The sequence below is a fragment of the Platichthys flesus genome, chromosome 3 (genome assembly GCF_949316205.1).
Source record: "Platichthys flesus chromosome 3, fPlaFle2.1, whole genome shotgun sequence".
Lineage (NCBI taxonomy): Eukaryota > Metazoa > Chordata > Actinopteri > Pleuronectiformes > Pleuronectidae > Platichthys > Platichthys flesus.
Genome location: NC_084947.1, coordinates 16,352,863 through 16,379,745, shown reverse-complemented (window position 1 = coordinate 16,379,745; position 26,883 = coordinate 16,352,863). Strand labels below are relative to the sequence as shown.

Here is a 26,883-nt window from a genome sequence, read left to right as displayed (position 1 = left end):
TATAATCCTGACCTACCTGCTGCTGGTGGTTTTCCCTGGCGTGAGATCAATAAAGTTATCTAATCTTAAACATGCATACATGTGGGCTGCACACCGATCAGAAGTGTGGGCACGGATGATGTGCAGCGTGTAGGCATGTGCAGAGGAAGTGAAGTGACTTAAGATGGATGGCAGAGCTGCTTGGGAAAAGGCCATTAAAAGAGGGAAAAGAGAGAGGTAAAGTGGAAGGAGAGGAGACAGGGGAGAGAGACGGATGCAGAGAACAAGGAGAGAGAGAAAGAGGGAGAATACTTAAACTTAAAAGAAGTGCACAAAGAGGTGGACAAGGCGAGGGAGGGAGGGAGGGAGTGTTGGATGTTCAGAGTGAAGGAGAGAGTGGGAGGGAGTTCAGGAGAGAGGCAACTAGGATACACTGTAAAGAGAGGGAGAGAGGGTGGAGAGAGAAAGAGGGAGAGAGAGAGAGAGAGAGAGAGAGAGCATGCTTATGGAGGAATGTGACAGTGTTCAGTGTGTGGGAGATGGGACGGAATCATTGCACCGCGCCAGGTGCTTAAGGAGGAAGTGGACACCCGCAGAGGACTTCAGGCAAACACAAGCAGACATGTCTCTTTCTCCCAACAGATGTAGTTGCTAGAAGTATCCGGCTGGAATTGGTTTGTCTACAGTGATCCACACAGCTTTTGGGAGACAGAGCAGCAGAGGCAGTGGCTGTGATTGTGGGGGCAGGCAGACCATAATGGAGGTAAGTCACCTCCAGCCGGGCTCGGAGGAAGGTTAATTCTGTTTGAGTGGATGTGACAGGGGACAAATGATGGCACAGGCTCGGCCAGACCTCAGTGTCCTGCAACTTCAAGCAGCAGTGAGGCTGAGTGGCACTTGCGATCCCCACTGATTCCAGTGTACATGCAGATTTGTTCAGTGCGCGTGTTTGTCCCAAGTAATGTTCGTCCCCCCTGTTCTGAGTGAACCAAAGTCTCTCTGCAAGGGAGCAGCCCAAGTGCTTCACCACTTTAAAAAGACAAGATGAATTTGCCTCTGGGTTTGGAGGCAGCTTTAGAGGAAACGTCTGCTTTCAACTTTTCTTTTCTTCGCAGGAAACCACCGACACTGTTCTTTACTTTGAGCACAGCCTTGCCTGGACAAACCATTGTTTTTAAAACTGGAGAAATAACAGGGCACAGCACGAGGCTCCGTTTAAGTGTTGCACTGTACACAGCAATTTGGAGCGAATGAATGGCACAGAGACAGTCGTTATTGGTATTTTTAAGCGTGAGTTAAATCTGTCCATCCAGATACGTCCCACCCTGTGGTTTTCTTAAGTAGCTGGAAACAGCAGTTCTTAATTATTCTGGTGCATAATTGTTGCAAACTCAAGGAAAACATTTGCATGTGGAACAGTTTGCCCTTTGCACAACCTCCCAGTGTCAGCACTGTCACACCTGTGCACAGTACCACACGTGTTCAGACATGAAGTACTGGGCATTGTGCTGGGGACCAGGTGAATTGGTAGGGATAGGGCACCTGCTCAGACATGTTCAGGATTGCGTGTTGTACCTGATTGAACAGAGGGAAAACCCAGGACAGAGACAGAATCAAGAGACGAGGGTGGGGAGGATAAAAAGAGCAAAGACGCTTCTTCGTCTTGTCGCAGAAGTGTTGCTTGTTTCCTTATGTGAAGTGAAGAATCTCTTTTGCTGATGTAAATATTTTGACTTTTTGTATGGTTTCATATAGCTATTTGTTAAGGGAATGAAGGCAGCTCAATTTCATATCTGTGACAAACCATTAGAGCTGTCATGACCCGCTAAAGAAGACGCTGCTTTAAATAACTGTCCCAGATACCCAAATACAGCATCCTTTCGTGAGTGAAGGCTCCGAGTCAGAGAAGTGCAGCATCTCCACATCTCTGTGAGTCTCAAGCTCATGACGGTGTTTCAACTTTTCCATCACGATTGCCATAAAGCTCTTTAGAACAGAATTACCCTCAAACGTGGTGACAATCAGCACAACAGATGTGCGCAGATGGTGAATATCTGACTTTTGTTGGTTTTGACACCTCAAGCTATGAAAGGGACATGTTAAGTTTCCCTGCATTAGAAAAGTGAGAGCGCTTTTATTTTGGAGCTGAGCGCAGGTATCGCCTGCAGCACATATTTCCAGCTGCTTTCAGGATGATATAGATCCCCGAAAATGATCTCATTGTGCCTTCTCTTACTCCCACATTACACCATTCACACACACACACACACGCACACATCCACACATGCACGCTCACAGCTACAGCAGATTAGGATGATGGGAGGATGGTTATGCTCCTGAATGACAAGCTTATCACTGAGTCGTCAGTTGGCAGGGTCAATGGGCCCTGGTGCCAGGAGAGGCCTCATTCTTCTCCACCTACCTCTGCATGTCATCCCACTGTGATACTGTATCAAACAAGAATAGTATGAGACAGACTTGGCAGAACGAGACGCTGCAGTGACTGTGGGACTATTAGAGAAATACCCGGGTTTTGTTGTGTTTATGTAATACGCATGATTCACTGCGATTACCAAGTTCAAACTGTGTATCTTTTGTGTGTGTTAAGAATGCAGTTGTATGATCCAGCATCCTAATACCACTACAAAACTAGAATTGTTCTCAGTGGAGCCTCTGTTTAGTCACTTTAAATCAATTGCACACACTCATCGTTACCAGCCCCCTAAATATGTCAACTTTTTCCCTTCAAGATTCCTCGATAATTGTTTTTAGGAATCAACTTAATTTCCCTTTCTCGCAATTTTAATGAACTGGAAAAACTAATCTTGGATCTTCCCTTCTAGAATTACAATCAGAAGAACAGATTCAGACAAGCTGCACCCATTGGCAGAGGCTATTAGTCCCTCAAACATGCCTGATTTTATTCTTAATCATGATCCATAACCTTAATTTTAACCATGAAGTATTCTCTGAGAAAGAAAAACGAAAAAAAATCCTGGATCAACAACAAGATTTTCTGGATTCTCCCTCCACAAAATGTCATGGTAATCCGTTTAGTATTATATAGTAATATAACAGCAGTAACAGCCATCCAATGTTTATCAATATAACTTGTACACCATGGCAACACGAGTGTCTTTCTTGCTGAGAGCTCAAACGTGTACAAACCATAACTGGTCTTTATATTTCATATTTATGAAGCTGCCATATCATGCATAAACGACCAATCCTGCTCAAAACAAGCCACCGTTAATGGAAAAGCTAAATATTCCTGTTTAATGGAATGGAAGTCCTTCAAAAACGGCTAAAAATACTTTCACTTGTTACAGTGTGTACTTGCTTTTCTTAGAGTGGCATAAAAGCCTCAGAAGTAAATATTTTATGCCGATGCAGCAAGTTGGCGAGCTGCTGTTTCAAACCCATTCAATTCTATAAAACCACTGTTGGGCAGATTCCAGGGCTCTGCATGAGTTTGAAGTATATCACAGAAAAGTGCTGCGACATATGGCCAGGCAATAATCAATCTTGTGGGGGTGGATGCAGCTCAACAAAGAAATATAAAGTGAAATTTCGGCTTTTTAATTCTAGGACTCAATCAGAACTCCCTAAATTCGCCAGCATCAATTCCCATCCTTGTTACAGTACTAAAGGCCCCCATTTAGACTCCATTAAAATGACATTTTCCTCTATACTCCGACTGCCAAGGTTATGCTAATGTATTTGCTACCAGAGTGGTAGCTTGGTCAGCGGCGCGAACCCGGCGAGCAGCGCAGACAACCTCCTTATCTCCTGAAACCCGAGGAGGTTGATTGTTTGGTTGACCTAATGTCTCATTTGGATGCACATAATAGCATCTGATGTGCAATCTTACTTCAGCAGGGGGTCCTTAAGCTAGAAGCTGGCCTTTAGTCAAATATGGTGCCTCATGGCTGCCAGTAAAAGACTTTGAGTTCAAATGAATGAGAATTAGATGTTTTTTAAGGAAACTTACAGTTCTTAAACTTCTCTCCTCATCCACACCATCCTCTTCTAACTCAGAACAGAGGAGACATTGATTGTTTGCTGGACAATGCAGTTATCAATGTATAATGCAGTGTTGGCTGCACAGAATATAAATCTCTCTTTCACACACACACACACTCAGATGTTGTCTTTCCATATCTGTGTCTTTCTCTTTCTGCTCGTGCCTCTCGCTCTGTGCCTGGTAGTCCGTCTCCTTACTCTGAGGCAGTAATGAGTGTCTGGTATTCTGCTCCTCAGCATTGAAGCACCATTCATGCTCAATCTCCTTTACAATGCACTAAAAGGATTACCCAATTAGCTGCTATTGGATGCCGTTGTGTGTGTGTGTGTTTGTGTGTGTATCTATGTGTGTGTGTGTGTGCCCACGTGTGTTGGCACTGAGAGTCAATGATAGATGGCTATCTCTATACCCTGCACCTCACTCCCTGTTGATGTTCTGCTGGAGGCCACATTACTCATCCCAACTCAGCCAGAGGGTGAGTAAGACATGAGACGAGGAAGCGTGCATGTGTGTGTGTGTGTGTGTGTGTGTGTGTGTGTGTGACTGGCCACAGAGGATAACAGAGGAAGCTCTACCTCTCAATAATTCAGATCAGCTCATCATTTTCTGAGAATATAGCCGATTGCATATGCGCCGTTTCCTCTTAGTCTCCCTTTAATTTGTGAATTTCATTTTCTCTGAGTAATCTCTGGGATAATGGGAAATTCCTACTTCTTTACATCGTGAAACAGTGTTGAACCATTGACCGATGGGAGTTATCTAACAAGTTACATCACACTGTGAGCAAGATTTTCAACGTTTTGCATTGAAAGGATGGAACAGTATAATGAGGATTGAGATAAATGGATGTGTCTTTCAAATTAAAGGTATAATTCTGAATATTTGACAATTAATTTAAATTTTGATTACATTTTGGTTTGGCTGTAGTCCTGGCACAGAGTGCAGTGAAATATCATTATGTATTAAACCATTGGGACACACTGGAGCGACTACAACCAGAAATGGATTCACTGTAGGATGGCATTCAATAGTGCCACGACGGTCCCCTCAAGAAACCATACTTAAATTAACCCGGCTCCTGATTTATAATTTGATCTTGAATCAGTTATTCTCAAACCCTAACAACAATCCTCACTGAATCCCTCCACCAACTTCCATGGTACTCTGCTCAGTAGTTTGTGCATAATCCTGCTAACTATCAGACTGAGAAACAAACACAGACGAAATATAACCTCCATTGCTGAGGTAACACGTACTGCCTGTGATGCCGTAAACACGCTGCGTATCTCAATATATGTTGATTCACATATTGAGCCATGTTATGTGATGAGCCAGCATGAGGGAGGTGGAATCATGTAATGTCAGTTTGGAAGTTCTGTTTGTGTAAAAAGTTGCTCTTCAGTAGTTTGTTGGATTTCTAAAGTCTAAGTATTTCACCATAATTAAACAATAACTTCACAAACTTTAGAATAATAGGGGAAAGACTTAAAACGATGAAAGATTGTTTGGGTTTAAGGCATACTAGGTTTTTTTAAAGACCTTTTACTGAATAAGCCAGAAATACTTTTTTACAACTAGATTATGAACACCGTAATAATTTAAACAAGTTGGGGCTTCAAATAACAAAGTGTCATAGAAAAAGATATAAACTGTGTTTACACAAGAACAAAGAACCATAAGCTGTCCAAGACTGACCTAAAAAAACAGACACACTGAACTAGATGGATTACACATACATCTGCTGGAAATTACCATATAGACAGTGAGAATTAAAAGTGATGCCATCTGGCACCGTGGCAGTGCGGAGATACAGTGGGAACACAAGACAGTTTCATGGTCATTGTGAGACAGGTATAAATCCTGGGGTCTTTATAGCGCGCTGCTGCCTTCCACTGGCTGTGCTAATGGATTGGCTATGCTCTGACGTGTGTGTGTGTGAGCGTCAATGAGTAAGTGTGGCGGTTTGTAAGCGTGTGTGTTTTGGTGTGGTGTCTCGTCTTTAACTCCTGAGATCCATCTGACCTGCCTGACACAAAGCACACACACCCCTCCACCATCACCACACACACACACACACACACGCCTTGCCCCCTGCGTGCACGCAGACACACACACGCACACACACACACTCTGCATGGACTCTAAAAAACATGGAGCCAATCAGATATAAGATTATGTCCCCCCCCGTCCCGTCCCGTCCTGTCCCGTCCCCACTCACCAAAGGTCTTAAATCATGCTGTCCACCCAAACGTCATGAGGTCAGACCATTTGAACCGCATATTAAAAATTTGCCACGATGGAGCAATCAAATTATTATCAGACGTGAATCAAATACAAGCAGAAATAGGCCGCTTTTTTTATTAGCAGGTGAGTGGGGACATAAAAGTGAAATCACAGGATCATTGTTCAGACAAACACGCTGGGGGCTGTGAAAAGGACTAATCGAGGGAACAATGGCTGAAAGGAGGAGTGAACGGTTCTGCTCCAAAAAAAGATTAAACTGCACAGATGCCGTCTTATTTGATAAGTGGGTCAGTGAAAACCCTTGATGGAAAAAAAAAAAGTTTCAGACACGATGATGTAATCTGGTGAAACCTTTTCTGTCTGCAGTTGTTGAACGATCACATCATAGGGTCATTCTCTGCTTCTCATGGTTATTAGTTTTAACAGATATATCTCATTTTTGATTTGTGTTTGATCCATGAAACCGGTCGTGTTCTATCTGTAGGCAGTATTCTTTCCTCCTCGCATTTCTCTTCACTTTAGATGAAAATATACGTTTACTTGTGACAAAAATTGGGTGAAAGATTTACACTTACATTGTTGGCAGCACAGCTTAGGGGCCCCCATATCTTCTTTTGTTGTTTGCTCATTTGGAACACACAACCTTGTATATTTTCCTGTCGTGGTGTGTGATTGTATTTCATCAACAAGGTGTTTTGTCACCATTGTGTACTCTGTGGGATGCTGCACGCTCCACTGCCTTGGAGAGACTTGTACCCCAGCAATAAGACTGGATGTGTGTGTTGTTTGTGTGGACATTTAAAGGTGTGTGGAAGAGTGTGTGTGAGTCTGAACAAACGCCATCAAGAAGCACAGAGGTAAATCACTGTAAAACTGAAGCTCTCCAGTCCTCTCATTGTGAGGACTAGTCATTTATTTTACACTCAAATACGTTCCTGGGCTGTTTGTGGGAGAATTCATCAACTGGGACACAAGAGTCCAAACAAAGAGCAGCACACTTCAACAGACAAAGAGCGAAAGAGAGAGGGCAAGCGCCTTTTTTTTTCCTCCTTCGGATGGAGTGTTGTTTGTTCAGGGTGGGTGCAGGGCACCGAGTAGGACGGATGGATGGAGGGAGGGACTGATGGAAGAAGGGAGGGTTGAGGATGAATGGTTATTACACAGTTAGTCGATGGACAAACGGGGGGGGGGGGGGGGGTGTCGGTGGGTGATAGTAGGGAGAGGAGGGGGGTGTAAAAGATCTTTTGTGAAGGCCGGGAGTTAATCACTTGAGCGGCACACGCCGGTTCTATAGAAGCACATGTTGGACACTGGTTCCCCTGGGGGGGCCTGGGGGGGATAGTGGGAGGCCCCAAAACACACACACACACATGCACGGCTGAATTTACATGTCGGTTATAATGCAGAGCTGTGTACAGGCCATCCAGAAAAGCAGGGAAGACCCACCCCCTCTACCAGAGAACAGACAGCTAACCCTCCTGGCTGTGCTGATAGTGTGTGCTCTGCATTTGCTGCTGGTTCATTCAAGGCCATGCACACACACACGTGCGCACATATCTGGATTTTTGCTTTCTCCACGACTGGATAGATGACTCTGCAGGGGCCTCGCTAGAGACGGATGCTTTAGTGGGACCGGGCAGTAAGTAAAGATCTATTGTTTCATTACTCCGGTCCCATGTCTGTGGTGGATGCTAATATCTGAGAGTGATAGTGAGGAGCAGGGTTTAGATTTAGGGGCAGACACGCAGGCACAGCGAGGAGAGCGAGGCAGTCACAGTCATGTCAGGGGCGGTTTGCGTCAGTGACACAGGGGGAGGCTTTGCTTTGTACTTGTGAAGGTACAAATTTAACATCACATAACATTCATTAACTCAACACGTTTTGATGTGCACTTTGTAGGATTTTTTTTTTTTTTATTTCCTCCTGAACAAAACAGCAGATCAGCAGTGAAGCTGTGCAGGCAGATTAATTAACAATGACTCTGTGATTCTTTCATCGTCAGAAGCTTTCCCTCCCATGTTCCGCCTCAAAAAAACTGAAACTATTAGCTGTTTCTTCCGCTGTATAACCATCACTCAAAGTGTCCTAATTCCTTGTCTCACTAGCTGTCTGTCTGTGATTCCCCTCATGGTGAAACATCTTTTCTCTGCACGTCTCATCACGCCTATCAATGTTTTGGGGGTGATGAAAAGTGACAGCCTTGATCAGCGCTCATTCCGCAATTTCCCCTTCAATCATGCTCATCAAACACCTCTAGAAAATGACACTGACAGCTATGTGTATACAGACACACAAGTATGGATTAGCCTGGGACCAAATGCAATGTGGACTAATATGTGACTTAAAGTGGGCCCATTAGGCTTAAAGCTTTGTTGCTGCGGCTATTATAAAATGGTTGAAGACTGGGGACCAGGTGGTTAGGGGAGCCCTCGAGCCTGATCAGCCAGTAGCCTTTTGCTCTGAGTTTTCCCCTGTGGGTTAGAGATCACGACAAGCAACATCTGGGGTCTGCTTGTCTTTACAAAGAGGATGGATCGCATCGCCAGTACCTCTACGAAATGTTTTTCTCTGTTCCCTCTTCCAATCCTCTTTCACAACTAGAGCCAATTACACTTTTAACACTCTGAATACTGCTCTGTGGTCTGTCAATGCAATGCTCAAATGGAATATCAAATGCAAAATGATTGCAGTGCTGTTCTGATGGCAGCTCCAGCCAAGTGTTGAGCAGGCAGTAAATAGCCTAATTGCCAGTTTGTTTAGAGGAAGGGCACCCAAAGGGTTATTTGTCAAATTCAACGGCCGAGCCATAAATCTAGACACACAAAGCCAGGCAGGGCGCCAAGATGGACTCTTTTCACTTTGCAAATGTGAACACACCTGCTTCAGCGCTGCATGTCTGGACTGAACAGGGAGCAATACAATTAAACAACACCGGGAAGCTGATGAGCACCAGAGGAAGGTGTTAGGTGACTTTGTCCTTTCATGAAAGAAAAAACACATGTTTAAGGATCAACACCGATGTTTGTGTATTATCTATTTCTTGTTCTGCAGACGATACCTCTGACGCTGCCTCTCCGGTGTCATGAGTTGTGTCTTCTCCTCGCTTCTGTGTAACTTCGCCACCTGGACTTCAGCCTCACCATCCGCTCACCTATGCCTGCAGGACCATGGGGAGCGTCAGCAGCCTGATCAACGGCAATAGCCTCAACACGACACACTGCCAGGCGTCGGAGTACAGGATCAGAAAGGGAAACAACCATCACAGAAAGAGTGGCGGCTGCAGCCTTGACGGCTTACTGAACTGTGGTTTCACTCAGGGCTCCTCGTCCGCAGCTCATTCCTCCAAAGGCCTCACCCACTCCCGCTCAGGACGGAGTGAAGATTTCTTTTACATCAAGGTGAGCTCACGTGCTTTTAAGGTGACGTGAATATAACAGCATATATTTGCCCCGGCTCTTAGGTATAATGTTTATCCTGTTTCACAAAAGGTGAGCAATAAAACGAGGTCAGCCAATCACAGAGGAGGATTGATGGAGGACAAAGGGAACAGAGATGGGGAGTCAGACGGGCGACTGCAACCAAAGCTGCTGCTCATGTCGAGGAAAATGAATGAGGCGGTGAGAAAAAATGTCCAGTTTACTGCTGTCATATAAATGTTAATGTATCTAAAACACTTTTAAAATAGATTTAAAACTGTTTTACTTTCTTGGGAAATATGGTACTTTATTTAAAGAGTGATTTTACCACTTCAACGTACCCATTTACATTAACCCATTCACGTACACATTCGTACGAGGCTCCCCGTATTCTAAATTCTGTCATCATTCATTCACTATCGTCACAGCAGTCAGGGGCAATTTGAGGTTCAGTAACTTGCCCAAGGAACGATCAAGAGCAGTCTGGAGGAATTGTGCTATCAACCTTCTGTTTATAGTGGGTGACCCTCTCTCCTGAGCCCCGGCCGCCCCGAAATAACTACATTTGCTTTGTTGCAATAAGTTAGATGAGAAGATGCCTGGCAAACTCCTAACTGTATGTTAAATATGTAGCCAGAGCCCAAAGCTGTTTAGTTTAGCTTGGCATAAAGCCTGGAAACAGTGGGAACCAGCAAAATACACCTACAAGCAACTTGTAAGTTCACTAATTAAAATGCAATTTATCATTTGTTTATACCATAAGCTTAAAAAAACAAACAATTTTACAAGGGATTATGCATCGTTTGGTCCTTGGCTTGGAGCAGTTGCCAGCCAATCATTTGAGACTCCAGGATGTTACCGCTCCCAGCACAAGAATAGATCAACACATAACGCTGCCTGTAACGTGGAACATTTTCAATTTTACGCTTAGTTTTAATGCACGGAATGAAAAAACAATATACATGGTGTAAATTAGTCTGCCTTAGAGGTGCTGAATATGAATGCTTTTTTACCTTTGGTTCAAACCATGCTAGCTGTGAAGACCTGTAATATGCCAATCTAAGATAAGCTGCAGCTATTAGTAGCAAAACTGTCGCCAACTTTGAAAACCTTATAGTTGAGGATAAAACCGCAGCAGGTGGTTTAATAGGTAGCAGCCATCCCATATAACCAGCATTGAGCCCGTCTCAGTTTATTAATCACCTCCGCCCAGATTAATGACCCAAGCATCCCTTGGTCTTCTTAGAGAAGTCATTCCTGTGCCAAGAATAAGAAAGCAAATAGAGACTTCTTCAATAGGCCTTTATTCCTCCGGGGCATTGGGAGGGAAAGGAGGAGCAGCGGAGGAGAGAGAGAGGATAGGATAAAGGAAAAAAGAGAGAGATCGAGGGGCCAAAGAGAGTTTGAGGCATAGAAAGAGAGAAAAATGAGGAAAGTTATCCCAGTCATGAAGTCAGTGAGGAGGAATGCTGAGCTCACACGCTTTACCTCTTACACTTCAGCAGTAGCTCATATTATTAATATCCCACAGAAAGGCTATTTATCTTCCCTCAGACAGCACATGGGGGAGAGATGTGGGATGCAGAGGGGAGGACAGAGAGGAGGGGAGGTTTGGTACTGCTCGTGACGTTCTTGGACAGCACAGATGGGGCATGTGGAGTATAAGTTCATCTTCGAAATGAGTTTTCTCTTTTATGACAGTCTGGTGAATTTTACTTGCAACTACTGCTGTGTAGCTTTTAATACTGCCAGCTTGTAGTGAAGCAATTCTGCATGCATCACTGGTTCTATTTCTAATATGAAAAGAAATTACAGTGAAAAAATCCTACCCCTTTCATTTGTACAGACTTCCAGCATGTGACAATATTTATCTCAGTGAAAGCCAGTCATTACGATATTTCAACTTTCTAGATGTGATTCATCCACACCTCTTTGTTTTTTCCATAGCATTACAAGAGGACTTGGTATTTTGTATTTCTGTCCTTTCCGCTAAGACAAGCCACTGAATATAAAAACAGAAATAGGGAAGAGCACCCCTGACTGTGTGTCATTTCAATACTCAGACCACTGCTGAGAAGTCATTGGTCCGTTCCACTGCCTTCAAGCCTGTGCCTCCCAAGAGTGTATCCTCCACAGAGACAGGCCACAGCAGCCTGGACCGCATCCTTTGTCCTCTGGAGAAACCAAGGAGTTCAGACTTTAGACACAACACCTTTTCAGGTCTTTATATATTTCATTTTGGTAAATTGATGTCTAAAAATGTTATTATTCAGGTGAAATGGCAAAGTCTGATATCGTCTTTTCTTCTTTCAGGGACTCTGTCAGACTCCGGACGTAACTCTATGTCCAGCCTCCCCACCCACAGCACCAGCGGCAGCCTAAATGCTTCCACAGGCCCTGTCAGTCACAGTGATCGCAGCTCAGCTCCTTTAAATAGTGTCGGCAAGGCAGCACAACCCAGTTTGCCTTCATGGGTCAAGGGGAATAACACTAACCTTGACCCTAGCCATAAGACTCTTTTAAACACTGATGGCTTCGCAACTAAGGCTAATGGGGATGCTGGTTCCCCATTTTCCACAGATAAGTCAAGCCCTCTCTCTGAAACATCGGGGGGGATTCGATCCCCCATTACTACAGATGAGTCGCTGATTGAACGTTTGGAACAAAGGCTGCTGGAGAGAGAGACTGAACTGCAGGACCTACAGGTATCAAGCTGTCACACAACAACAACAAAACTGTGCTTTTAATCAAGATCATGGCCTCATCAGTTGTTAGACAGTGCAAATGTCTGAGTTGTTTTTTTTTCAATTCGGATCTGTTCACCTTACAACAGGGGAGTTTTGAGGAGAAGGAAGCAGACACCTGCCAGCTCTTTGATGAGAGACAGAGGTACTGTTCCGAGGAGATGGAGGGGCTGAAGCAGCGATGCTCCACAAAGTTACGACAAGTGTCGCAAATGGCAGCAAAAACCCAGCAAGCGCTCCAGCTGCAGGTCAGCCAGCTCCAGGTCAGTCCAATATGCCGTTTATTACCAGTGCCCTGTACGTCTCGTCTGGTTGTTACCTTTTACCCTTTCCAGGAAATCAGTGAATTAATCTATAGCCATTTTTAGATACCTGTATAGATACCTTCTCCCTGTATGGCATTGTATTCTTCCAATTTTGCGTCTGTCGCATGCAAACAACATCAGCATATGGGGCTGGATGTACTGACACTTTAGAAATCAGACAATTGCACAAAGTGTGTGGAATCATGTACAGCTCCTCCACAATATTACAGGATAATGTCCGAACATCAGTTTTCATGTCTGAAAGCGGCTAAAGAATCATATTCGGATTGAATCTATCATCATTAGCAGACCTTGCGCACTTGCAAAATCTTGTGAAATGAGGAATGAACTCTTTTACAGGCAGAGAAGGAGAGGCTCCAGGACGACGTTTCAAAGTTGACCCGGGAGAAGGATCTCATCAAGCTCAGGCTGAGGTCTTACGAGGCCGAGAGCACACAGTTGGCGCCGACACTCGAGGAATCTCAGTGGGAGGTGAGTCATCAGCGATATCTGTTGGATTTTAAACCTGGCAGCTTACAAAGCAATCTAGTGCTCAAACCTTGAGTGATGCTCGTCCATCACCAGAGGAAAAATCCAACATTTTGTATCATGTTTAAGAGAAAACACAAATCCATCACTAAAGAATCAGGCATCAATGCCTTTTTAAATCAGGGGAACTACTTAAATTTCCATTACAGAAAAAAATACCTTGCTTTGCTATTACCACAGCTCTCTTCACCCATATTAACATGTATATAAAATTGTCTGTGATCAAATGTAGGTTTGCCAGAAGACAGGAGAGATCTCCCTGTTGAAGCTGCAGCTCAGAGACAGCCAAGCGGACGTCAACACCAGGCTAAACGAGATAGTCAGCCTCAGGGCGTCGCTGAAGGAGAACGCAGTGAAGATGGAGATGCTTGAGAAACAGAATAAAGACCATGAAGACAAACTGCACTCCCGCACTATAGAGGCCGAGGTTAGTGTGCCGATGATTCAGTGGCGATACATTGCATCATGGAGTTTAAATCAGGATGTTTTAATAAAATTCCAACACGTTGCTTCATATGATGAATAGAAGGAATGGTAACTGCTAGTATATAAATCAGCTTCAGATGCTTTCAAGTTTTAGCAGACAGACAGTGGGGTGTAAAAGTCTCACACCACTGCAAACGTCTTAAAGATATAAGGGTTGGTTAGTTGTTTTTGAAAACCCCTTCACACCCCCATTGCCATCAATAAATAAAATTGTTTTATTGGAAACGATACAGAAAGCCAGTCTCTGGGCTTTTGCAGGCCTGTAACAAACAAAATCATTGGCTGGTGAACCTGTCTGTCAATAACTGACCTGCCTGTCTGTGCACATCCCGCCTGTGCTCTCACTGCGCATGGCGAGAGTCTTCAGCCTGAGAGGCTTCCCCCGCTTAGCAGCGATAAAAGCCAGAAGTAATAGAGGGAGTCACGATAAAGTTGGTTTATAGTAGTTGTCAGACAGAACACGTTAATGTGTTTCGTGGCCTGGGATGTAACGGTTCCATTTTTTCCATTGAGGCCTGCTCTTGCTAGCTTTTCCAGGATTAGCCACCCTAGCTTTATTAAAAAAAGATAATTTGATGCCTCACATAGTTGAGTTGTTATATCGTCAGCATAATCGTCCGAATTTCTGCCCATGTATGAATATTTTCCATTGTTTTCATTCAGGTTTGCCAAAATGAACTCCAACGCAAGAAGAACGAGGCTGATCTGCTGAGGGAGAAAGTGGGCAAACTCGAGAAAGACATTCAGGAAATGAAACAGGATCTGGTTGTGGCCAAAGAGGAGAGGCTGCGACACAGTCTGGACCTTGAGGCCAATGCCCAGACTCAGGAAAAACTAATCAAAGGCTCCGACTCCCCCACCCGGGGCGGGGGTGAGGAGAACAGAGAAGATGCCTCAACAGAGTCACTCCAGACAGAAGTGGGGCAACTGAAGCGGCAGCTTAGGGAGGAGCAGGACGCTCAGGAAAGGCTGGCAAACACCTTTGAGCAGGAGAGGAAGACGTGGAACAAGGAGAAGGACAGAGTCATCAAGTACCAGAAGCAGCTCCAGATCAACTACCTGCAGATGCACAGGAAGAACCAGGACCTGGAGAGGATCCTGAAGGAGCTGACCACTGAACTGGAGAGCCGGACGGAGCTTGGAATGGACATCTACAGCTCAGGGTTACAAACATACGAAGACGTTATTGCCACAGAGATTTGATGTGAGCACTCACTAACACTGTTTTTTTCACCTCAGATATTTATGTCACAATAACTGGAGCTCACTGCTAACGAGTCTTTTACTATGGTTATTTAATAGAATATACATAATCTAGTTTGTTTGAGTCCAGGGCACATTCTTGTGATATACTTTGTGATGACTGTGTTACTCCTTGTTTAAAAGTAAATGCTAAGTTATTTATTGTTCAAATGAGAATTTTCTATTTTTTTTTTCTATGTTGACTAAAAAAATCCCTCATCATTCAAATCACGCACATTTGTTCTCATTTAGAAAACAGCTGAGTCATCTGTTCAGTGACTTATGTCAATTGGTCGCATATAAAACATGATAAAGGTTGTCAACATGTCTGACAGAAAATGATAGTTATTTATCATCTATTGTGTGTCTAGGTTTGAACCTAATTGACATGGCCCTGTCTGTTTATTTTATTGTGTGCGCCTGAAGAGGGTTGTGCATGGAAATGAGCTTTAAACCAGTCTTTAACTAAACAAATACACAGGTCTTCTCATGTGATCAAGTGTCAAAATGGTTTCCCACTACAAATACATGTTGGGTTGTCATGTGTTTTCACCCTTAAATTCAATCCATCAGTGAATATCATATAGGTTTAATTACAAAAATGCATTAGTGGGATAAATATATTTTATTAAACTAGTTGTATGTTGTTTTCAATTCAGTTCTGTAAATTCCCCACTTCGAGTATCTAGTCGGATGTAACATAAATTTGACTCCACTGATCATGTGTTCATGAAATATTTATTTATTTATTTTAAGATTAACTTCTGAAATGAGATAATTGTGGTTCAGGAAGACAGTTGTTATCTAATTAACCAAAGCAACTCAAATCATTTTACCATTAAAAATATAGGGATTAAAACCTTGGCTCAGTGGACAGTGAGACCTTTGTTCAAGTAAACTACTGTATATATGTCTGAGCTCTGCAGAGAATGGAAGGTTAAGTTCACTATTAAAATGCCATGTTAGTGTCTGAAAAGGAAATAGGCACAATACAGAACATACTAGAGAACACGTCTGGCAGATACCAAAGAAAGATGCCACTTTTGAGATCCATTGTGTTAAGAGGAAGAGAGAGTACAGGAGGTCTGATAGTATGAAATGAAAGCAATTATTGATGAGATGAACAACAGGAAAATAAGTGATCTCCCGATAATGTCTGTATCTCTCCCGCCATTGTTCATCCAACTTCCTGAGAGTCCGCTGGCACTGCCCCCACTTAGAGACAAACAGTCTTTTCTCACACTGGCCACGGCCATTTGGCTCCACAATTTTGGAGCAATTACACTTTCCGCAAAGCAAAAGTTGAACCACCATCCACCCACTCAATACCCAGGGGCTCACATAGACTTTGAGGCAGAAGCACATGTACAGTATATGCAAACACTGGGTTAGGGTGTGTGGCAATCTGAGTAACGAGGCTGCTCGAGGATGCTCAGCCTCCATTACATTTACGACAGCGGGTCAGGAGAGATCTGGGTGCAGACAGACTAAGTGGAGCTCTGAGGTGAGGTGCTCTAAGCTGTGGCACTCAAAATCAAGTGACTGGTAAGTGTTTCACAGCCCATACTCGCAGCCTTAGCAACAGAAAGGGGGTCAAACAGGGAAGAAGCACAAGGCCGGTTAATACTGCAGGTATGGCCCTGGTAAAAGTTTTCTCTGGTTTTCGGTAAATAAAATCAAACCTGGATAAAGTTGGGGAAAAGACCCCGCGGCGAATAAGTCTGTTTGCAGAGATGGAGCTGGCAATATATACCAAGAACGATATCAGAGTGAAAACTCATATCTGATCATAACAGCAGCAAACAGTTATCGTTTCCTTCCAGCACTTTAGCTCAATGACTGTGTTTTTATTCTGTTTATATAAAAAAGTTAATTATATTTACCTCAGCAAAAACACCTTTTCAGGGAGGCTTTTTGCCAAAAGAAGACAAAGAAGTGAGCAGGTTTATATGCTAAGATAAACAAAAATATATTACAACATTAATCTGCATCATGTTTCCTTCTTGTGATTACTAAAACTGAACTTTAAATCATTTCATGCATAGGTGAATCTCTTTGATTGAGTAAAATGCACCATGATAGACAATACACTGCAGCCATAAATTCTCGGAGATATTAGATTGACAGAAAAGAGGTTTGTCTTGTTATTGTTATTTATTACAAAATTATACAGGTGATTGCTGGATTTTGACTCAGATAAATATGGGTGTTCTTACACACTCAAAGCTGTCTTCAACTGCTCTCTCTTGTCAGCCCCTCATTATCATTCTCAATCCCTCTTGGACTTAAATAATGAGAAGATTGTTTTCTTCTCTGTCTAATCATCTAATTTCAGCCTTTTGATAGTGTTTCCTTCCGCGCGCCGCACCTCTTTCCAGCTCGCCTCCTGTCATAACCGGGCTGATTGGACAGAATCAAAAATGAAATCAAATTAAGGCCCATTGTTCACGCGTGGGGCTTTGTGGCTGACATGAAAGAAGGACCAAACAGAAGAGATAACAAGAAATTCAAAGTCGCCGGTTTGACATGAAAGAAAATAGCGGAGCTGGGTGGGTGGTTGTGTTGGCTTGGAGGGGGGGGGGGGGGGGGTTCTTATAACCAAATCAGACAGATCACCGACACTTATACAATAAACAAAGTGTGCTAACAATGTGTCCCTGTGCTTGAAACAACACGACTATCGTTTTTTTGAATCTACCATTGTCAATAAAGTCATGAAGACGAAAAGGTTTTTTGGGAAGGTTATGATGTACTATCTCTTTTTTTGTCAACTCAGCTGGACACACAGAGCCGTAGTCCAGCAGATGTCTCCGTGTGATTGGACAGCAGTCAGGCAGCAGTAGGAAGACGCTGGCTGATAATTTAGCCCTGCCCCACAGTGACACGATAATAATGCACTCATATCCTGCTGTGATTCTCCTGATCGGCTGACAGTCACACACAAAGGGGCCCGCATTCATTAGAGAGGCCCATTTGCAGACCTTGTGCAAAAACACAAAACAAAACAGGATCTCTGGCCACATAAATTTATAGCAAACACATGTAATAAATTCACTATTTGAACCACGGCAGAAATAAACAATAGTCCTGTGAAATAGGAGTTTGCACTTCATTTTCTGGCTCGCACTTCACCTCAACATTATAATAAATATTCCATACCAGTAAATAATAGATGAGTCAATAGCAGTGTATCAGTTTCTACCTTGCCCTCATTACTCATTACACACTCATATGTGCTATATCCCGACCATATACCCCTAAGCAATTAGTTGCTCTAAAACATCAGGGGGCTAGTTATTCAGGCATGTATTTCATATTTTTATTGGTTTATTCAGAGGCTTGCATGCAGACCAGTGTGCAGCGAGCACAGCCTCGGAAAATCCCAAAGGTCCTCCGCAGTCAGCAAAGTAATTGGGGAGGGAGTCCCAGAGGGTCCTGGCACACTGCTGAACCCCGTGCTATTGACAAGTTGAAATGGCACTGAAGGTAGATAGGAGTCAATGCTTGTGTGTTGAGTGTGCGTACGTGTGAGAGTGTGTGTGGATTGTATAAGTACAGGAGGTGGTTGGAGTACTTTGTTGTGAATAGGCCCGCAGTCTGTATGGACTCGCTGGTTGGCTGGGAGACCATCTGGTTGCCCCAACCCCCCAGCTGCCTTGCCCGTGCCCCCCCCCCCCCCATTTCTATAGGGATGTCAAATTCTGCTCATTGGGGAGGTGGGCGGGGGGGCTGCACCAATGCCAATTTAAGCCCCCACGGCTCTAAACTAGTTAATTAACTCTATTTCTCACACAGAGAAACCTTCCTTTGTAAGTCATTTTGCCATTCATCACAATCCAACTCTTTCATTCTAAAGCTCTGCCAACTATCAGCTTGTGAAATTAGCAGGAGCAGTTGAATGTGGAATAAAAATAAAAGCCCCATAAGTGAATCCATAACATTAAATGGGTGATGATAATTTCTGAATTAAAGGCCAGATTTTAAAATGCACCAGGGCTCCAAACCATATGCTTTGTCTGCAATTGCGGCTTCACTGATAAGTTCAGGACAATAAAATAAATTTTGTTTGGACATACATTCATTGATTTTTTTTTTTTTCAAATCAATGCTCCTCACATATTCATGGGATATTCTTATCAGGTCTCCAGTTACCACCAACACCGACAGCCACGGGGGAGGAGATGTCAGTGTGTTTGTCGCTTATTAGAACAGACCGAGCATATGATGAGGTCACTTGACATTTACAACAATCACAAAAACGCCATAAAGCCACATCTACATATATTAAAAAAAAATATCTGCTTTAATTCACAATAACCATGTGTGTCAAATTTGTACAGTGACTCTGTGAACTGAAACAAAGTAATCATATCCTGTTGTGATGATAAAACGAAGGTGGATGGCGCTGCTTCCATCCAGCTGAAAGACAAAATATCGACAAGCTGATGTTTTACCTGCTTATTATATAGATTCATATGTTTTACACAACAATAAATATCTAATTTCTACTTACTGAAAGAGTGTTCGACTGAAGATGCCCTTCCGTATGTTCAAAGTCTACAAAACAATCAGATTGTCAATGTAAAATTCTGCCAATTTTTGGGTATTTAAACAAAAAAACAAAATTGCAGACGGGTGTTCCCACTTACCTTTCTCTGTGACAAACTCAAACTGAGAAGCATTTGGTGAAGTGTTCTTTTCAATCCTTAGCTGCTTGACTGCAAAAGAAAAAGAGGACATATTTGACTAACCCTGAATTTGAGATTTCGTGAGGAAAATATGCTAAACTGAGAACATCTTGGTCTGGACATAAGGCCTATCAACAAACTCCTTTCGACAATGTGGTAAAACGTAGTAAATGCTAGCAGCATGACTTCAAGGAGTCTTTGTTGGATTGAATTCCATGGAATTTGGTGCAGGCGTTTAAGCCCTCTTCAGTATAACATGTAATCACATTGATACATCCTTAACTTTTCATACAGTTTCTGTGATCTCAGCATGTCATACTACAAAAATTGAGGCCTTCTTACTTCTGATTACAAGTTACACTGACCCAAAAGAAACTTTCTTGAGTCTAAGAAAACGTAGTATTCGCCTTGGTCTTGAAACCAAGACCAAGGCGGGAGAGCGTGGCCTAGGGGATAGAGCGGGTGCTCTGCAACAAGAAGGTTGCCGGTTCAAATCCCACTCTATCCCATCTGCATGCCTAAGTGTCCTTGGCAAGATACTGAACCCCTAGATGGCCCCTCATAAAATGATGAGTGTTCTAAAAATGTAAGTTGCTTTGGATAAAGGCGTCAGCTAAATGACATGTAATGTAACACTCATAAAGACCTGGTATTGATCATTTATAGGCCTTTTGTCTTTGTGAAATGCTCTTTTTTGGTTCTCTGTGTTATGAAAACTTGGTTTGGGTTCAAGTCTATTAAGGAGATTAAAGTTCCTTCCTCAGATTCGATAGTCCTTGTCAACGGAAATGGCCTGAGGTCTGATGGTTCTCCAGTGTGTCTAGTACGCAGACAGGGGTGCCCTCTGTGTCACCTTTATTGTTATTATTTATTAACCTCTCTGCCAAGGCCATTAGGATTAATCCTGAGTGGATGAATACACAATTATTGTTTTGACTCTAGCACTTTTTAAACTCTGAACTCTAATATCTCTAATTATATTTGGAACAACAAACATCAGAGAGTCAGCTTCTCTAAACTCACACAGCTGAAGAAACTGGGAAGTTAACCCCTACCTGATCTACAACTACAATATTGGTCAAATCTTTCATGATTCATGAACATGCAGGATACTTTATGGATTAGTCTTGAATCTTAAAAGGCTTAAATCTGTCAACTCATCAATATAGATCAGTTAACTTCTCATTGCATCTTTGTTACACACAAATGATTTGGACTGATGTCAGAAAAAAAATGTATATGCCGTCTTCTGTTCAGTTTACCCTGGCACTGAATCCGGATATTTTACCAACAGGATTAATTTTCTGGGGTCGTATAGATTTTGCAGCACCGTGCCTCTTCAAGGTTGTTTGAGCAAATCATAGATAAGTTTATCATTCCACTTAAACTTCTGTTATATATCTCTGTCTGTCATTTCTTATAAAGTCTCTTTTAAGGATGAAAGGGGGAAACTTGAGACTGTTGGAAATGTAAAAATCCATGAACTCTGCCAAACCCGGGAAATATATAATTTCTTAGATGTATGCTCTACTGCTGTACTCTGATTCATCTGCTAATGATTCCCTGAGCATGATCCGGGGGTAGAATTTAGTTCTGCGGATTGGATTAGTACTGGTATCTTGAAATGTATTTCTAATGCTATAGACCAATATAAACTATAAAATGATTTAATACCTATTTGCCTCCAGAAGACTCAAATCTATATTGTGAATGTAAAATACACAAAAGTAGATTTATACACATGTTTTAGTCATGTGATCAAATTGATATGCTTCAGAAAGAGGTTTTTTCTGTGATACCAGTAAATGATTTAGTCTTTAGATTTCATTTATCTATTTAACCACAATCCTGAAGCTCTTCTTCATACAGACACCAAATCTCATGTTAATAATTATTTAATTCTTATATAAAAAGGTATATTTGGCTCCACAGGTCCCCATAAACAATTTGTGGATATCATACATATTAGGTCTTCTCTCAAAACTAACTTATCACAAATTGGACAAATTCAGGAAAGCAAGGAGATTGTGTTTCTATGTCTGCTAACTGTTAGATAGTTAACAGGACTACGCAGACACTACTGGGCCGATAACCATGGAACTCAGTGGAAGGATGCAGTACTGGTCTGGAAACAACCCATTAAATGTTGATGTAGATACTGGTGTGGGTCAAGTAACTTTTCAAAAAGTCCTCTAACTATGTGACTTCTGCAACATTTTCACTGATTTGTTAGAGAATATTTTTTTGACGATCTTGATGAAAGAAAAATGGCATGTTTAGGGGACAAACATTTCTGTGTCTGTGCAATTCGGTGCAGATCCAACTAAAAATCTGGGAAAAGTGAATTCAAATGTAGTTTTATAAAAGCCCGGTTGGGTGATGTGTTCACTCTGCTGTCATTGTAGTTCATTCGTCTGATCGCAGTGTGTGATGGAGGACATCAAGGCACAATAGAGCAGTTCTTTCCTAATATCTCAACCTATTTGACTGTCCCAGTTTGATGAATGAACAACACGTATACACACCGTTGTGGCTGTCCACCGTCACAGCGGAAATGCTCGTGGGCTCGGGGAAGCGGATGATAAACTCCTGTGGAAACAACCCGGTGGACATCCAAAACGTCTGAGTGTTTCTGGGTGGAAGAGACGAGCAAAACACCGTCAGCTGTTGACATCATCCATGCAGGTAAAGGGGCGTTGAACACCAGACTTCAACTCGAACACAAGACGCCACACTCACCCGTCGATGATGTTTTCTGGAGGATGGTTCTCATCGCTGGACGAAGTAACAACGACTTTTGCCCCCAGAGAACTCAGAGAGGAGTCGGTCATCTTCCGCGGGTCGCTCGGTGAACACTGGGATCTCCGGGGCTCGTAGTTAGAAGTTAATATCAGTGATTTCAACAAGAGACCACGACTCACTGCGTGTTGACAAGTAGTGGACACAACTAGCTACCGTCGTTACCAGGCCAACCGGTGCGTCGCAAGGTATATACGTCATCACTACTGTAGCGCGTCACAGGTTGCGACGCACGTTGTCTGTTACTTCTTTAGCAATTAGCAATTAGCAGCGAGCTCAGCGCACCTTCCCATGGCGAATGGCTGCGAGGACCCGTTGTTTACCCGCGGATCTGCTCAGGTTCGTCCCAACACACACACACGAGCAGGCCCGAGAGAACGGCACGTATGCAGCCTTTCCAGCCGTTGTAGAGGCGGAAGCTAACAGGCTAGGCTACAAACTGAGTTGGGCTAAGTTTGGTAACAAAGAAGAAAAAGGGTTAAATCAGAAGTCTGCCTGTCGTGTTTCTTTATCGGAGATGTTTTGATATAATGTCCGATGCAAACATATTGGGAATTCAGGTTTAGCTGCACACAGATGTTGCACTTTCACAGCTGTAGCATCCTTTCCCACAATGGACAGGATGCAATGGGCAACACGTCTAATATGTCCAGATGGAATACAAACTCGTCCCACAATCGTTTACAGCTGATCTTTTTTTATTTTCCGCTGAATAGGACATGTTTGTTAGTTGAGGCTCTAAATGTCTGGTTCTCTGTTCCAGAGTGATGACTCTGACATCTGGGATGACACAGCACTCATTAAGGCGTATGACAAGGCAGTAGCATCCTTCAAGGTAAGATTTATGTTGTGCATTGTTATATTTGTGTAAAATGTTTGTGTCTCTCACTAACTGCATGGTTCTGGTGCCGCTGCTTTCTTTGCCAGACTGCCCTGAAAGGTGAAGATGAGCCACAAGCGTCAAAGAAAGACCAACCAGGGAAGAAACGCAAAAACAACAAAAAGAACCAGAGCAGGAAAAGGACCAACGCACCGCCAGAAAAAGAAGTATGTACAATTTTGACTGATTTGAATGTTTCTCTTAAACATGTTGTCACAACTACAGTATCTCTTAAGGAAGAGAAAGGACAACTTTTTCGGAATTGTAATTTGCCATGATCTTTGCCAAATGTCTCAAATTAACAATTTTTATAGATTTGTGCTCTAATGCTGGACTCTGATTCCTCAGTAAATCCCCTAAGTGCATGATCTGGGGGAAACGTTTATTTCCACAGATTGGATTAAGAGTCACAGCGATCTTTCCTAAATGTACGTCAATTTTCATAGCTGAACGAATCTTAAAAGATGTCCAAGAGAATTATTGCACCCCTATTTGGCTCCAGCAAAATGTCCTCACACACCTCACAGTTCTGTGTAAATTGTAAAATACACAAATATACATTTGTACATTCATACACTAGTTTTGGTAATATCATCTGAATCTAAAAAATAATGATAGTTGTTCAAGTAGGAAGTTTAAAAGTTAGTTATGTATTGACGGTTTTGATGGGTCTCTATGACAGCATTTATATCATCATTATATAAAAGTGTACAGTACATTTCAACACAAGACTGTTAAGTGTCCATGCTTACAACACATGTTCTTCTGAATTCAGTTTACTTCAGACCAGGTGACAGCCTGCACCTCGACCTTAATTGACATCTATGTTGTGTCTCAGTGGCAGGTCGGGGACTCGTGCTGTGCTTACTGGTCAGAGGATGGTCAGCTCTATGCAGCCACAATCTCCTCTATAGACGAGAAGAGTGCCACCTGTACGGTTGTTTATACAGAATACGGCAACCAGGAGGAACAGAAACTTGAAGACCTGCTAGCAGAGATCTCAGAGGTTGATGAGGAAACAGATGTCAAGGTAAAGCAGCAAAAATATGTTTTATTGATTTGATTTGTTATTACACCAGTATTTGTATTATTCCAAATGTAAAGGATCCGAGATCGTGTCCAAACAACAACAACATCTGATAGCTTAACTGAAATATATTTTTGTAAAAGTCAGATTTTGTTCACAATCATAAGAAATCAGCTTCCTTCCTAACAGAACATTTTTTATTTTCACCCCTTTTACACATATAATTTAATTTGAAAATAGATCACCTGCTTTACACTGTACTCATCACTGAGGGAGTGATGAGTACAGTTCCCACAAGTTTGTCTTTCACTCTTCCAATTAACACAACACAATATTAACATTTTGTGACTAAAATGGGAAGGAGTCTTAATCCTTGATTTACTGTGCCAATTTACGGCCAAAAGTTTTATCTGCAGAAATCTACTGACATGAGGTCAGTGAGATAAATCCAATGAAGATGAACAAATTAATTGCTATCTCACAAGCATTGCAAAACTTATGTAGTAATTTGCATAACGCTTTCATCTTTTCTGGACTGTAAATTAATTCACCTCAGTATTTAACTGTACCTGGTTTCACTGCTTCCAAAATCCCTTTAATATGTATTTCAGAAATTCAATTCCAGAGTATAAAAAAAGAAAATGTCAGATCATGGTAACAGCGGTGTTTACTGTGCAATTCAGGTTAATGAGGCGGAATCATCAACAGAGGGAAGTGAGTCCTCCACACAAACCCAACACAAACAACAGTCACACAGTAAAGCCCAGAAGTCAAAGGCCCCCAAAGAACCTCCTCCCATGTGGGCTCCTGGCTTCCCCGGGTTTCCTCCAGGTCCACCCCCCATGCATGCTTTCAGACAGGTAAGAAACAAGTCTGAACCTTTTTCTTCTGTTATCGTTCAGAGAGTAAAGTGAACTGATAATAGACTGTTGTCGTTCACATTTTTATTTTAGTGAGGAGGTTGGCTCTGAACTCATGGTAAAATGAAATGTGAACAATAAAATGTTTACCATGTGAGCAATGAAAATGGAATATAAACAAAGTCTGCCCCGAGTTGGCATTTAACAGAAGTGCATTGGATTGGATTGCAAAAACTTTTATTTGATGTTTGCTGTAATTTATGTTTCTCTCTATGTTGATGTTACTCTATATACCTAAAGTCACTAAAAGAAGAATGATACATGTCTTTTAAAAAGAGTGTAGGAATTCTTGAGTGTAGGAATTCAATGCCTTCTTGCAGTTGCACTTGACGTAATTAACGTAATTAAAATGTAAAATGATCTTTTATTACTGTGCATTGTTTTCAATCCCTTTTTGTCCTTTGTGTACTGTAGAAGGGAACCAGGCGATCTGGTGGTCAAGGACCTGTACCACCTCCCTGGCCTCCCATGATGCCGTTTGGTCCACCAGTGAGTTGGCAATGTGTCTTGCATATAAATGCAGAAGCTACAGCAGATACTGTTTTATCTGAGGGTTAGGTTGTGTTTTTTTTTTAATCCAGTAGGTAAATGGAGAAACAAACTGTTTATGTTAGTGATTGACAAAAAATATCATCAGCATCCCGTCTTTACATTCTGATCACACTCCCTCTGCTCTATGTGTCTCAGATGATCCCCCCACCTCCACCTATGAGCCCCGACATGGTGGATGATGAGGCCTTGGGCAGCGTGCTCATCTCCTGGTACATGAGTGGATATCACACAGGATACTACCTGGTACGTGCTCAGAGGCTAACTGGCTTATTATGGGCTATAAACGAGGTAACAATTGTATTAACAGGCTCATTCTCTTGCATCATGCAGTGAAGAGCATCTTGAGATGCTTCATAGCTCTTTTTGTCCACGCCACCAGTGACCGCTGAAGCTCCAGGATTTAAGATTTTTTTTGTTCTCAGTACTTACATATGTCTTACTTTTTTTAACGTAATATCTCTGGAGAGCAATGGGGGACATTTTTCCATTTGGATACACTTCATTTGTACTGAGTGATCAACTGATAAGAATTTAGTGATCAAAGGTAAAGATCGAAGTCACTGGGAGGTCACGACTCACATTTTTGGCTAAAACCCAAGAATAACACTTATCATGACAAAATACATTGAATATTCTCTTTATTAAATAACTTCAAGGTCTTCACGACATGAGACATTTATGTAGGTTGCTACTTGACTGGTTGGCAGACGTATTCAAGTGAGAGACAGTAATTCTACTTATCAAAGGTTCATAATAGGTGGGAGTCCTTCTGTTCTAAAAGTGGAGCTCTCTTAACTTTATATTCCGACTCTTTCTTTTCACAGGGTTTGAAACAAGGTCGCAAAGAAGCTGCCAACTGGACAAAACTGCACCACAAATGAAATGATCGAGTCAAGATTTCATTCTTGTGTCAAAAGGAAACTTTATGAGTTAAGTGTACTTGCTGTGAAAATATTGGTCATCACAGTTCAAGGACCAGAGTTTTGTATTCTTTGTAAATAGATCAAATAAAAGCTATCAGAGCAGCA

At 42.4% G+C, this 26,883-nt stretch overlaps 3 protein-coding genes across 3 annotated transcripts; 2 read left to right on the top strand and 1 right to left on the bottom strand.

Moving 5' to 3' along the window:
* The first annotated feature begins 551 nt into the window (after positions 1 to 551).
* Positions 552 to 15,712, top strand: lzts1 (leucine zipper, putative tumor suppressor 1). The gene is made up of 9 exons (XM_062380353.1): positions 552 to 742; positions 9,299 to 9,645; positions 9,736 to 9,864; positions 11,727 to 11,883; positions 11,977 to 12,368; positions 12,497 to 12,670; positions 13,073 to 13,204; positions 13,494 to 13,688; positions 14,411 to 15,712. The coding sequence occupies exons 2-9, from the start codon at positions 9,415 to 9,417 to the stop codon at positions 14,948 to 14,950; spliced, it is 1,950 nt and encodes a 649-aa protein (XP_062236337.1). The 5' UTR covers positions 552 to 742; positions 9,299 to 9,414; the 3' UTR covers positions 14,951 to 15,712.
* A 1,910-nt stretch (positions 15,713 to 17,622) lies between these two features.
* On the bottom strand, positions 17,623 to 22,658 carry hspb11 (heat shock protein, alpha-crystallin-related, b11). Its single transcript, XM_062383460.1, has 5 exons — positions 22,417 to 22,658; positions 22,203 to 22,309; positions 19,639 to 19,707; positions 19,503 to 19,546; positions 17,623 to 19,408 (listed from the first exon to the last, which is right to left on the bottom strand). Exons 1-5 carry the CDS (start codon positions 22,506 to 22,508, stop codon positions 19,316 to 19,318), a joined length of 405 nt encoding a protein of 134 aa, XP_062239444.1. The 5' UTR covers positions 22,509 to 22,658; the 3' UTR covers positions 17,623 to 19,315.
* Positions 22,659 to 22,668: 10 nt separating this feature from the next.
* Positions 22,669 to 26,883, top strand: smn1 (survival of motor neuron 1, telomeric). The gene is made up of 8 exons (XM_062383449.1): positions 22,669 to 22,815; positions 23,240 to 23,311; positions 23,404 to 23,523; positions 24,195 to 24,386; positions 25,067 to 25,243; positions 25,718 to 25,792; positions 25,991 to 26,098; positions 26,680 to 26,883. Exons 1-8 carry the CDS (start codon positions 22,768 to 22,770, stop codon positions 26,734 to 26,736), a joined length of 849 nt encoding a protein of 282 aa, XP_062239433.1. The 5' UTR covers positions 22,669 to 22,767; the 3' UTR covers positions 26,737 to 26,883.

Excerpts from the sequence above, each read along its gene's own strand:
- lzts1 (XM_062380353.1), top strand. The coding sequence starts at position 9,415 with ATGGGGAGCGTCAGCAGCCTGATCAACGGCAATAGCCTCAACACGACA. Across the intron at positions 9,646-9,735 it reads AAGATTTCTTTTACATCAAG|GTGAGCAATAAAACGAGGTC; the intron begins GTGAGCTCACGT and ends GTTTCACAAAAG. Across the intron at positions 13,689-14,410 it reads CCCGCACTATAGAGGCCGAG|GTTTGCCAAAATGAACTCCA; the intron begins GTTAGTGTGCCG and ends GTTTTCATTCAG.
- hspb11 (XM_062383460.1), bottom strand. The coding sequence starts at position 22,508 with ATGACCGACTCCTCTCTGAGTTCTCTGGGGGCAAAAGTCGTTGTTACT. Across the intron at positions 22,310-22,416 it reads CCAGAAAACATCATCGACGG|AAACACTCAGACGTTTTGGA; the intron begins GTGAGTGTGGCG and ends TCTTCCACCCAG. Across the intron at positions 19,547-19,638 it reads TGAGTTTGTCACAGAGAAAG|ACTTTGAACATACGGAAGGG; the intron begins GTAAGTGGGAAC and ends ATTGTTTTGTAG.
- smn1 (XM_062383449.1), top strand. The coding sequence starts at position 22,768 with ATGGCGAATGGCTGCGAGGACCCGTTGTTTACCCGCGGATCTGCTCAG. Across the intron at positions 25,244-25,717 it reads CCATGCATGCTTTCAGACAG|AAGGGAACCAGGCGATCTGG; the intron begins GTAAGAAACAAG and ends TGTGTACTGTAG. Across the intron at positions 25,793-25,990 it reads TGATGCCGTTTGGTCCACCA|ATGATCCCCCCACCTCCACC; the intron begins GTGAGTTGGCAA and ends TATGTGTCTCAG.